Here is a 13,452-nt window from a genome sequence, read left to right on the forward strand (position 1 = left end):
GCACATAAAAGACAGCATTTTGAGCGTGGCCGTTTTCGTGCGGGTGACACGTAAAAGCACCCACTACACTCTCTGAGTGGTTGGCGTTAGGAAGGGCATCCAGCTGTAGAAACTCTGCCAAATTAGATTGGAGCCTGGTGTTGCCATCCGGTTTCACCAGTCCTCAGTCAAATCGTCCAACCCATGCTAGCATGGAAAGCGGGCGTTAAACGATGATGATGATGATGTAGTGATGAGTGAACGCTAAGCATTTTGTCCAGCGCTCTAATGATTCTGCCAGCTCGCTGCCTTAGATAATAATGGTTTCAAATTTTTGCTATTAGGGCAGCCATTTTGGAGGAGGGGGATAAGTTGATTATGTCAACCCCCGTGTTAAAGTGGTTATTATTTTATTGACCCTGAAAGGATAAAAGGTAAAGTCGACCTCGGTAGAATTTGAACTCAGAACATAGTGACAGGCAAAATACCGCTAAGCACTCTAACAATTCTGCCAGCTTGCTGTCTTGATAACAATAATAATTATCCTTTCTGCTATAGGCACAAGGCTTGAAATTTGGAGGAAGGGGGATTGAACCCAGTACTCAGCTGGTACTTATTTCATTGACCCCGAGAGGATGTAAGGCAAAGTCAACCTTGGTGGAATTTGAACTCAGAACATAAAGACGGACGAAATACCACTAGGCATTTGACCTAACATGCTAATGATTCTGCCAGCTCGCCACCTTAATAATAATAATAATGCTTTCTTTTATTGATCACAAGAGCCCAAGGACATAGAGAACACTATCAAAGGATAAGTTACAGCCCTCACCCCCCCCCCAAAAAAAAATTGATTATTAATTGATATTTAGTATAGATAAATACTAATAAAATTTTTTAAAATGTGATTTTGGATACAGTCCCATTATGGTACTGTGAGTAAGTGTCTTCTATTACAGACCTGGGCCAACCAATGCATTGTGAGTAAAACCCTCACCTGTTACCAAGCAAGCTGATATTTCCTCCTTGCGACCAGAAATGTTTTCACAGAGGATTGGAAAAAAAAAAAAAACACAATTTGTATGTTGATTCTCATTTACAATTATCACGTGATGTCAAGGCAAGGAAACACAAAAACATACATACACACATATACACATGTATGCACACATATGATGGGTTTCTTTCAGTTATCATCTACAAAATCCACTGATAAAGCTTTGGTTGGCCCAAGGCTATAGTAACAGACATTTGCCCAAGATGCCTTGCAGTAGGACTGAACCTGGAACCATGTGGTTGGGAAGTGAATTTCCTGAGAACATAGTCTGTATGTACTTCTTTATTAATGAGCAACATACTTTTTCTTTCTTTGTCATGGTGTTTAACAAATTCAAAAAGTTCAAAACCAATTTAATTGTATTAAATGGGGAAAAAAAAAAAAATTTTAACTGGTCTAATTCCTTTACTGATGATCGAGTAGGCTTATAACAAAAACAAAAAGTGTTCTAACCATGATCATCTCAAATTTATTTTCATTTTTCTTTATTCTGACATACTGTATCCAAGACTACATTAATTAGCCAATGTCTCCACTTTTTTTCAAAGACATTAGCACGTGATCTTCTATTTCTAGTAAACCAGGCTAACACACAGAAGCTCCCTTGCTGGCTTTTATATTTATGTTACTATTTGTCTTTATGATTCCATATGTGTACAAGATATTCGTGTGTATGAGAGTGTAATGATGCAACAGATTGCATGGCTACCTGTGGCTTAAATTCTATCCCTGCTTCGCATAGAGAGAAGCAATTAGGAGGCTTTAGCTGGGATTGCAGTCTCACCAAATTTTCATCATTAAAGATTTTTGTTGGGAATGCCAGGGTTGGGTGAGATGCAGCAGGTGTTAATTATAATTTTCCTTTTTATTTTGCACCTATAAATTGTATCTGATATTTGTTAAAGATCTTCTATAAGTATGAAGCTGTATACTTAATTTGCTATTTATATATACAAAGACCAAAAAGAAATCTTGCAAAATAGAGCTAATTTTAATGGGAAACCTCTTGAATTCACCCGAGGAAACATATCTACACCGACAGATACACCTAAACCAGATGTTCAGTATCCCACCCATGTGGGATCAATGCTAGATGGATCAAAACAATTGTAGTAATCAATAAAGCTTCACCTATCTTCCATCTTTCTCATAATCAAATACCCAATAAACACTGAGCCAGTGAATGTGTTTTACCAGTAAACTATCTGGTCTATACCGTACAATTTATTAACTAATAATAATAATAATAATAATTATATATATATATAGAAAATGCTTAAATGATTTTATAAAAAACATTTCAGTACCGGTTTCAATCATTGAGACTTTTTCAACTGTAAGTATGGAAAAGAATTAAGTTTTGGAAAAGTTAAAAGAAAAGTTTTTTAAAAGAATATTTGCATAGTGTTCATATACAAGTGGCATTTTCCTTGTTTCTGCCTGTCTCTGCCTCACTTGTTTACTCTTGTGGGTTCGAGGTCGTTTTTTATAAAATTATTTTAGCATTTTCTACCTTGACTTTTTTTCCATATATATCAACTCGTGTGTTCCTTTTCAACCTTCTACACACATATATATATATATATATACCAGCAAGTGGTGGAACTGATATTTATTTTACTCGTCATTACAGAAATATCTGTGTGCCTGTGTGAGTGTGCACACACACACACACACACACACACATTGTCTATCTATTAACGTGCTTACACTAAATGGATTTCCCCACCTGATCTAACGTACATTTACATATTCATTACACAGGAGCTGATATACCATACACATACATCCATTTTATATTTGGTTTTTAATTTCTAATGTGTACTTATACGTGCTCATAGATGCAAAACAATAGTCTGCACAAGGCACACATATATACACACGCATGTATGTGTATGCATTTATATATTCATACACACATATAGACATCGTAAACACATACACACAATTGAAACGTGCTCAACTGCTCGTACATCTATTGTTGATGATGCACATTACTCCATTTGCGTACATGCACACTTTGTATGCACTCAAGCATAGTCTTTAAGTTACACTGCCAATATATATATATATATATATATATATATATATATATATATATATATATATATATATATATATATATGTATATATATATGTATATATTCTTACATTGTTTGATAAAACTTCATTTCCTCACCACGTGTGTGTGTGTATGTGTGTGTCTATCTATTGATCTATCTATCTGTCTGCTTGTCTATCCATCCATCTAGATAGATAGATAGATAGATAAACAGACAGACATATACATGCTCTACACCACCTCCTCTCTCCACTTCTGCCAGACTTACAAATAGTTCTTCCTTTATTTTCCTTTGGGATTTTCATGTATCTTCTCCCATTCTTCTTCCTTTTCTATGGTCTTTATTAATTCTCCCATCTTGTCTCTTTCTCCTGCTCTGTTTATTTTGTCTTCTCTTTCTATGTTCTTACCTGTCAATGTATCTTCCCTCTTCATCATTTTCTCCTGCTCTTTCCTTCGTACACATACACACATCTTCCTCTCCATTGTGTATACATATCTTTTTCACATGTACACACATATACACATACACATACTTTCTATCTCTCTTATATGTTGTTTCTTTCTCTCCCTCTCTCTCACACACACACACACACATACATATATATATATATATACATATATATATATATATATATATATATATATATATATACACACACATGCACCATCTCTTAGTCTTATACATTTCATCTCTTATATTTATATTTTATCTTTCTTTCTCTCTCTCCTTTATATATGCACACAACTTCTCTTTTTAGACACATCTAAATGAACAAAATAGGCATATATTTACCTAATCGTAAACTTCTGGGACATCTATATGTTTCTGTAGCTACTCATTTTTCAGTTGATTAGAGAAAGAGAGAGAGAGAGAGAGTTTCCAACATAACATAACTATAAATTTCAGCTGACCACAAGCAATTGAATTTAAAATCACTGGAACATACAAGGAGTACAAAATGAGGGCAAATATAAACAAAAGGAAAAAAAAAATCCTGTCTTTCTGACACGCTTCTATTTGGAAAGATATGTTAAAAAAAAAACTTTGAATATGAAGGAGTGGATATTGTGGTTACTAGGCACACCTGAATTTTACAAAGCACTTTAAATTCATGTAAACGATTCACCAAAAGTATTCTACAATTAATTTTGATTATGTGAAATAATAAATAGAATGTATCCTGTATATACTCCTGAGTTTTGTGTATGCATAAAAGAGAGAATGCGCATGTGTTTACAAACCATATCTCACTTGTGTAATAAATATCCCGTTTCTCTCTTTTCTGGATAGACAGACGCATAGTTATATGAATGCATAAAAACATACACGTTTACGTCTCGCATAGCGATGTCATATCGCACACATATACACACAGTTGCGTCTCATACATACGTTTGTCATGTCACGGTACACACACATCACACACGCATATATACATTCACTATGCGCATACAGTGTACGACTATACACACACACACACACACATATACACACAATCAATCTCCCCTCCCAATATGTCACTCTAACGCCACCACCATAGGTCTTAGCGTCAATGTTATCCGTCACATTTTTACTTTTCACTCACCACCAGAAAACCTGTATATTTTTGTTTTCGTTCCCTCACTCGATCCTTCTCCTCCACCGTCCACCTTCACTTTAAACACGCATTCCATTCCCGCCCCACCCTCTTTTCTCTCTTCTTCTTCTTCCCTTTTCCAGTCCTGTCCTGTCTTATCCTGTCCACAACGTCTTATCGTTAATGACACTGTCTTAACGGCTGTCACCACCTGTCCTTCCCTAATGGACCAGTCCACTAGTTGATTGTCTCCCGTATTTTGTTGTTGTTGTTGTTAGCAGACGTAGACCTCTGTCATTCCTCTTCCTCCTCCTTTCTTTGTCCCTCCCCCGTCTCTGCTATTCTTCCTTTCTCTCTCTCTCCACTCAACTCAACTTCTCTGTCCTGTCTCTTTCTCTCTCTCTCTCTCTCTGTACCTGCTTTTTATCTCATTTTAATCTTTTTCTTTTTCATATATATAGATATATTTGTATATATCTATATTTCTAAATATGTACACCTGTGTTGCTTTATTCTGAACTAGTTGCGGTGGTAGTTGTAGTGGTATGGCGGTAATGGTAGCACTGCTCTAACACCGATGTCAGTTACTTTACATGTGGTCATTGCTTAGGAGTTCTTTTATTCACTCACTCACTTCTTAACAGGAGATATGTACACGACACACCGCCTCAATGCGCGCGTGTGTACATATACATGTATATATATATACATCTGTATGTGTGTAATTCACACCCACACTAGTGCAGTGCAATAACTATCTACTACACCAACTCACAATTACACATACAGAAACGAGAAGGGAGTCTCTCTGAGTGGGCCGCAGCTCGCCCTGCTAGAAATAGTAGCCAAACTTCGTTTAAACATCTCGAAGTCTTGAAACAATCCGGTAACTAAGAAAAGACTACATACACACCACTTGGATAACCTAGTGTTAGGTATAATACTATGCTTGACTGAAAGACACAGTGGTCCTGTTTAGAATACTATACATCACAGGTCTGCTTAATTAATAATCGTAGCCGAGCTGATGTTAAAGAAAAACAAGCAATGTGTCAAAACCCGTCGGCGTCATCGTTATCACGTTTTTTTTAAGGGTGCCCCTAACGTGCTAGAAACAGCAGCTGGATATCTCCCTCACATCTCACTGTAACCGTCTTCTTATAAGGAAAAGAGGATGAACACTAGATAATAAAGACGGGATGGTCATGGCTAGAATGTCTTGTCTTTTGACGTTCGTAGGTCTGCTCGATCAGAATTGACCTTGAGTAAACAACAACAAATAGAACACCAACACCACCTACACAAGACAAAAAGAGACCGGCGGTGTATAATAAGTCAGTCATACGCATGCACGGACGAATACAGGATACAATCTTCTCTTTCTCTCTCTCACACACACACACACATTTACATAGATACAACCACACACACACACATACACACTTCATACCACACCCCCAGACAACACGTCCACACCTCGAAGACATAAACGTCAACGTACACTGCCTACACACACACACACAGACGTATATATATATATACACACACACATATTCATACATTCTCTCATTCACACACTGGCACAAATGCTTACCTGACAGACAAGTAACATGTATACATCGTTGAGGTTGTGTCGTTCTCTCTTCAACTACACACACCATTCTTTGTGGATATTCTCTACTTCGATAGATACAATATCTCCCTCTATGTGTACTGGGGTCACCACTTAAGGAAAAGAAAAAAGGGGGGGGTGTCTGTTGTGGGTTTTCTTTTTTCGTTCGCTCCTTTTTTTTTCTCCCCCCCCCCACCGTCTTGTTCCGTTTTTGTTTGTTTTTCTTCTGGATATGATTCTGGGAATAGAGACCAATCCTAAACTTGTTTATAAAGCACTGGCTTTTCCTGCTGCCGCTGCTTTTGCTGCCGCCGCTGCTGCTGCTGCAGTTGACTCTGCTGCTGCTGCTGCCGCCGGCAGCAGCAGCACCGCCACCGCCATCACCAACGTCATCACCAGCAACAGTGCACAAAATGCATTATTTATGACAGTAAGTGCGAGTAAATAAATTTAAAACTATAAACAAGTGACACACACACAACACAACGCACGCACTCACTCACTCACGCGCGAGTGAGCGCGCGCGCAAGAATTCATACATACGCACGTATCTACGTAGATATATGTGCTCGCATACATTTCCATACATCTATATATACATTTATATTTATATATATATACACACACACACACACGTTTATTCACATACATACAGCTGTGGAATACGGAGAAATGGTTTAAACATATTTTTTTCTCTCCTCTCTAACGTATCTGATTATGGTTGTGTTGTATATATATGTATATAATTTGATACATTAGCATCTAAAATATCTTATATATGTATATAATATATATATGCTAAGATTCGTGTGTTTACATAATTAAGTTTTGCGTGCGGGTGTGTAATTTTGGTAAACAAAACAAACCAAGTTTTTTTTTTTATATAAAACTCCGAACATATTAGAAGCAGTTGTTATGTGTGTATGTAAAGTCTTATTGAATTTATGTGTATAATAATTTATTTAAATACATGTATGTGCAAATATTCAGGTTATTATATAGATCTATATAATAACCAATATTCATACATACATATATATATATGTACATACACACAAGATATATCGATATATATATATATATATATATTTTTTTCATATTTCCACATCATTATATGCGAATCAATTTCCTTTGCAGCCTGTTCAGACAGAACCTGTTGATCTCTCATTAAATAAAAAAAAATCTGCCAACTTCCATGATTCCCATCAAGGTCTGGACTTACGCGTTATCCGGAAAGCAGGAGGTAAGTAACACGTTCTCTCTCTCTCTCTCTTTTTGACCACATTCTTTCTCTCTCTCTTACACTCTGTATCTGTCTTTTCCTCTCGTTTTCATCTTTAACTATTTCTCTCTCTCTCTCGTCTCTTATCTATCTTTCCTCTTTTCCTTTTGTCTTCTATCCTGTCGTATTTCTCTTGTCTTCTCTTCCCTGTTATCCTTCTTTCTTCCTGTCTTTTCTCTTCTGTCTTATTCCTTCCTTCCGTCTTTTCTTTCTGTCTTCCGTTTCGTTGATTCTTGTTTCTTCCTTGTATCTTTTCCCGTCTTTTTTACGTTCCTTTCTTCCTTCCATATTCTCTTTCTCTCTCCCCCTCTCTCTCTCTCTCTCTCTCTCTCTCTCTCTCTCACTCACTGTTTTATCTTTTACTCATCTCAGTATTTGATTTTTTTTAAAGCCTGATACGGGGCAATGTTTCGTTGATGGTCTAAGTGTCCCTTATACTTAATCTATTGATTTATTTTGTCGAACTGCTGACTTGCTGGGACGTAAACAAACCAGCACTGGTTGTCAAGCGCTGGTGGGGAACAAACACAACACAATGACTGACAGCCACACACAAACACACACACGACGGGCTTCTTTCAGTTATCGTTTACCAAATCAACTCGCAAGGCTTTGATTAGCCTAGGGCTATAAGCAAAAAGAGAATCGTCCCAGGTGTCACGCTTTGAGAATGAACCCAAAACCACATGTTTTGAGAAGCAAGCTTCTTAACCACATACACCCTTCATTTTCTTCTGTCTTCCTCATTCCTTATTTACCAATTGTTCCTATTTAAGATCGGCTTTTTTGGTGCATTGTCTGCTTAGTATTTTTCTTTTTCAACATACCTATGCAAGCGGCCCCGCCGTTTTTGTTTCTTCATAGCTTTTGCAAAAATGGATATTTTTTAATGGAATTTTCTACTAATACGCTTCAGATGGTTTAGATTCCGATTAAATCGAAATTTGTTGCGAAAATAAAATTTCTGAAGATGGGAAGTGCTTTGTGTAGATATGCCTGTTTTGTTTGTTTTAAACCGTTGTTAGATATCTTTTTTTCTTCTCTAAGCACACAACATAATTATTAAATACGCTCTTTAAACTTTTCCCGGCCTCTTTAATTTCCATTATTTTCATTTTCAAATAGAAATAGATATTAAGTCTTTGTTTTATATACAAACATCTTTGTTTTTGTTGTTTTGTCTTTCCTAAATGTCTTTCAGACATTCCCATGTAAGATTTTGGACGGAAAATATGATTGTTTTTCTACACGTTTTTCTTACCAAATAATAATCTCATATGGAGACATAAGACCAATATTTACAAGTATTATGTGATAAGTTTTTTTGCCATTTAATTATTATTATTATTATTATTATTATTATTATTATTGACTTTGCCTTTCACCCTTTCGGGGTCGATAAATTAAGTACCAGTGAAGCACTGGGGTTGATGTAATCGACTAGTCCCCCTCCCCACAAATTTGAAGCCTTGTGCTTCCAGTAGAGAGGATTATTATTGTTGTTTACTTTATTGATTCCTCCCCTACCTAAGGAATGAAGGGCAAAGTTCACCTCTGCGAGATTTGAACACAAAATGTAAAAGAGCTGGAAAAAATAGCGCAATTCCGAAGAATTTCCGACAGCTGTAAGGATTCTGTCTACTTGCCAGCTAGAATGTTTGAGATGCAGGGAGGGATAAATCAATTCTGTTGACTCCCAAGAACTTGACTATTATCAAAGCCATCCATCGTAGCAGCATCGTAGCTCCACCCCCCTGGTAAATTAGTGCACTGAGCCCTATAGTATGTATTGTATTGATCGAAAGCCACAGTATACATGGATCAAATTCGGCCCCCCCAGATCCATGAGGTTTCCTTCCCCTCCCACCCGGATAAACCAAAGCACGAGGGCCTGTATTATTTACTACTTAGAACAGAATTAGGCTCCTAGCATTATGAAGCCCTCGGGCAAGTGCCCAGTGTGATCAAACCTTAAGACTGTAGTGACTAGTTCTTTAACTTTTTACGGAGTCCCAAAGGATGAGGAAAAGTAGAGATTGACCCCCACTAGGATGCGAACTCGTGATATGAAAGGAACGTAACTAAATACCGACAATTTTTCACCACTCTGCACCCCTTGATAACATTGCTAGTGCTAACAAGGCCATACATTTTGAGGGAGTGGTATGCCTAATTTACTCCACCCAAGTTCATTGACCTGGAAGAATGATAAACAAAATTTATATGATTACAACAACAGCGACAACAAAACAATGTACTTTTGGCTTTTTTTAAAATTTTTATATTTTTTCATTTTACGGAAGTTATTAAAAAATAAATGCAATAAAACGGCAAACATATTGGGTTAGCGCATTCAACTGGTACAATGCCTTGTGGTTCTTGTTCAGGTTGTCTGCATTGTGAGTTCAAATCTTTCCAAGGTCGGCCTTGTTGTTTTCCTTTCCAGGATCAATAATTAAAGTACCAGACCAGGAGAGGTTTAATTCATGCATTTTTTTTTCATTCTCTTTTATCTAATACTTGTTTCAGTCATTAGATTGTGGCCATGCTGGGGCACCATTTTGAAAGGGTTTTAGTGGAACAAATTAACCCCAGTATTTGTTTTTTTAAAGATAAAACAAAGCTTGGTATTTATTCTATCCGTCTCTAATGCCGAACTTCTAAGTTACGGGGACGTAAACAAACCAGTACCGGTTGTCAAGTGGTGGAAGGACAGACATTAATACAAAGCCAGACACCCAGACATGACTGGAGCCACTTTGAAAGGTTTAGTTGAACAAATCAACCCAGTACATGTCTTTCAAAACCTGATACATATTATATCGATATACTTTGATGAACTGCTAAGTTATTGGGACATAAGCAAACCAACACCAGTTGTCAAATGCTGTTGGGGGACAAACACAACACAAAGGTGGACACTTATACATACACACCCACAACAAACTTTTTTCTATTTCCATCTACCAAATCTACTCAATTCTTTGGTTGGCCTGGTGGCTAAAGCAGAAGACACTTGTCCAAGATGCCTTGCAGTGGGACTGCACCTGGAACCATGCAGTTGGGAAGCAAACTTCATACCATGCACCTCCCTATAGGTTTTGAGTTAAAATTTTATCACCCCCTGTCACTGGCCTCCTCGTGACAGCCAACAAGGTGATTTTTGAGACCCAGCTAAAACTAATGAAACTCAAATGGCCGATGAAGAAGTGTTTCCGTTGGTGAAACATATCAATTGTATTATTGATCTTGCATCAAAGTTGCATAAATTTTATCTTTTGCTTCTTTCAGTCATTGGACTGCAACCATGCAGTTGAGTACTTGTAACCTTTCATCCTTTTGGGGGTTGATAAAATAAGTACCAGTCACATACTGGGGTTGATCTAATTGACTGGCCCCCTTCCCCTCAAATTTCCTATAGTAGAAAGGATTATTATTATTGTTATTATTATTATTATTATTATTATTATTATTAAGGTGGCGAGCTGGCAGAATTGTTAGCATGTTGGACAAAATGCTTAGCGGTATTTCGTCTGCCGTTACGTTCTGAGTTCAAATTCTGTCAAGGTCGACTAGACCCTTACCCTCAAGCTTCAGGCTTTGTGCCTCTAGTAGAAATAATAATAATAATTATTATTATCATTTTAAGGCAGCAAGCTGGCAGAATTTTTAGCACGCCAAGCAGAATGCTTAGTTGGCATTTCATCTGTCTTTACATTCCGAGTTCAAATTCTGCCGAGGTCATCTTTGTCTTGCATCCTTTCAGGGTCTGTAAAATGAATACCAATTGAGTAAGCGAATAGCCCCCTCCTCCTAATTTCAAGCCTATGCCAAAATAGATTACCATTTTTATTATTATTGTTATACATTTAAAGTCAATTTTGTTTTTTGTCATTCTTTCATGTCAATGAACCTTGTGGGTTGATTAAATTAACTATCACCGTTCCCTCAAATTTATGGACTTGTGCTTATGTTCATCATCATTTAACATCTGTTTTCCATGCTGGCATGAGTTGGATGGTTCAACAGGAGCTGGTAAGGCCAGGAGCCACACCAGGTTCCGTTGTCTGTTTTTGGTTTGGTTTCTACAGTTTGATGCCCTTCCTAACATCGACAACTTTACAAAGTGTAACACGTGCTTTTTTTACATGACATCAGAAATTATTATTATTTATTAATTATTATGGGATCATTAAACTGGAAGAGTGAAGAATTGAAAAAAATTATTACAGCATTTTCAGCTCTTTACTTTCTGAGTTGAAATCCTACAGAAGCCATTTTTGCCTTTCTTTCTGGGTTGATAAAACATGGTACCAGTTGATTACTTGAGTTTGACATAATAAATCTCTCTCCTACCAAAAAAAAAATGCCGGCCTTGAACCAAAATTAAGCCTACTCTGTCAAATGTAAAGCTTATGCATTCACATCATTTTAAATCAATAATGCATTATTTCATAGCTTTGAGATTTCAATGATGTGATTGCTTATTTTTAAAATGACAGTATAGGATAGGTGTGAAAGGCCAGGTATGACCAGTTTGAAGATAGAACAGGTAAAATATTTTGGCTTGATATGGCTGGTTTAACCCTTTAAGCATTCAGATTCATTTATCAACAATTATGCTTATTTATTTACATTGTTTCAAATTAAATATGCTTATCTCATAGATTTGAGATGTCAATGATATGATTGTTTATTTTCTTTAATGACATTATAGGGTAGGTGCGAGAGACTAGATCTGGCCAATTTGAACGTAAAACAAGTGGAATATTTGGGCCGGATATGACTTGTTTAAATACTAAAGGGTTAAATGTTAGTGGTTTGAACCAATTACTAAGGATCAATTGATTCATAGAATTCATCATCAGCATCATTTAACATCCACTTTCCATGCTGGCTTGGGTTAGATGATTTGATTGGAACTGGTAAGTCAGGGAGCTGCATCAGGTTCCAGTCTGATTTGAAATGGTTTCTACAGCTGGAGGCTCTTCTTAAAGCCAACCACTCCAAGAGTGTGTTGGGTGCATTTTACGTGCCACTGACTGGGGTGCCATTTATACGACAATTACAATGGCCATGACTACAGTTTCACATGTACCATTTACACGACACTGGCAATGGCCATGACTGCGATTAGACAGAATACTTTGTTTACTATCTTCTCTGTTCTGAGTCCTAATCCTGCCAAGATGCTCATAAAGGTCTTCCATTTGCAGAGCTCATAAAATAAAAGTTATCAGTCGGACATAGTTACCTACAAAATTATGATTTTGGGCCTATGTTAGGCAGTAGTTGCAGTTTATGCAGTGCCTGAGTTAATTGTAAAAGAGCAGATGGTCATATCAGGGACTTGCTGAATCAGAGTTGATCTGGATTACACACGCGCTATCGCAGTGACCCACACATATTCAAACAACCACAGCGATACACGTAGACACGTCACAGTAATCCTCACACGTGCAATCACAGCAAACTAAACACACTCACACACATTCACTCATATAATCGCAGCAACCCACACATATGCAAACAACCACAACAATACGCATAGATACATCGTTGCAATCCATACACACACATGCAATCATAACAACCAAAGCACAGACACGTACACACACACACATTCATGCATATAATCACAGCAGCCCACACATGTACAATCACATCCACCCACATGTATACAATCACAGTGACCCACACATACCCTAAGAACTACAGTGACACACTCTCATAATCACAGTGATCCACACATACAATCACAGCAAACTTAAAACACACACACATAATCACAGCAACCCATATGCATGCAGTCACAATAATCTACACACACACACACACACAATATCACAGTGATATGAGCAGACAATCATGGTGACCCAT

General features: G+C 37.1%; 1 protein-coding gene across 1 annotated transcript in view; it reads left to right on the top strand.

Annotated features, from left to right (window-relative positions):
- The window catches only part of LOC106875156 (Krueppel-like factor luna), a 277,747-nt gene that overhangs the window by 184,996 nt on the left and 79,299 nt on the right, over window positions 1-13,452 (top strand). The window contains exon 3 of the mRNA XM_014923176.2: window positions 7,428-7,533. Coding sequence (XP_014778662.1) covers window positions 7,428-7,533 — 106 coding nt within the window. The remainder of the gene's footprint in view (window positions 1-7,427; window positions 7,534-13,452) is intronic.

The sequence above is a fragment of the Octopus bimaculoides genome, chromosome 16, assembly GCF_001194135.2.
Source record: "Octopus bimaculoides isolate UCB-OBI-ISO-001 chromosome 16, ASM119413v2, whole genome shotgun sequence".
Classification (NCBI taxonomy): Eukaryota; Metazoa; Mollusca; class Cephalopoda; order Octopoda; family Octopodidae; genus Octopus; species Octopus bimaculoides.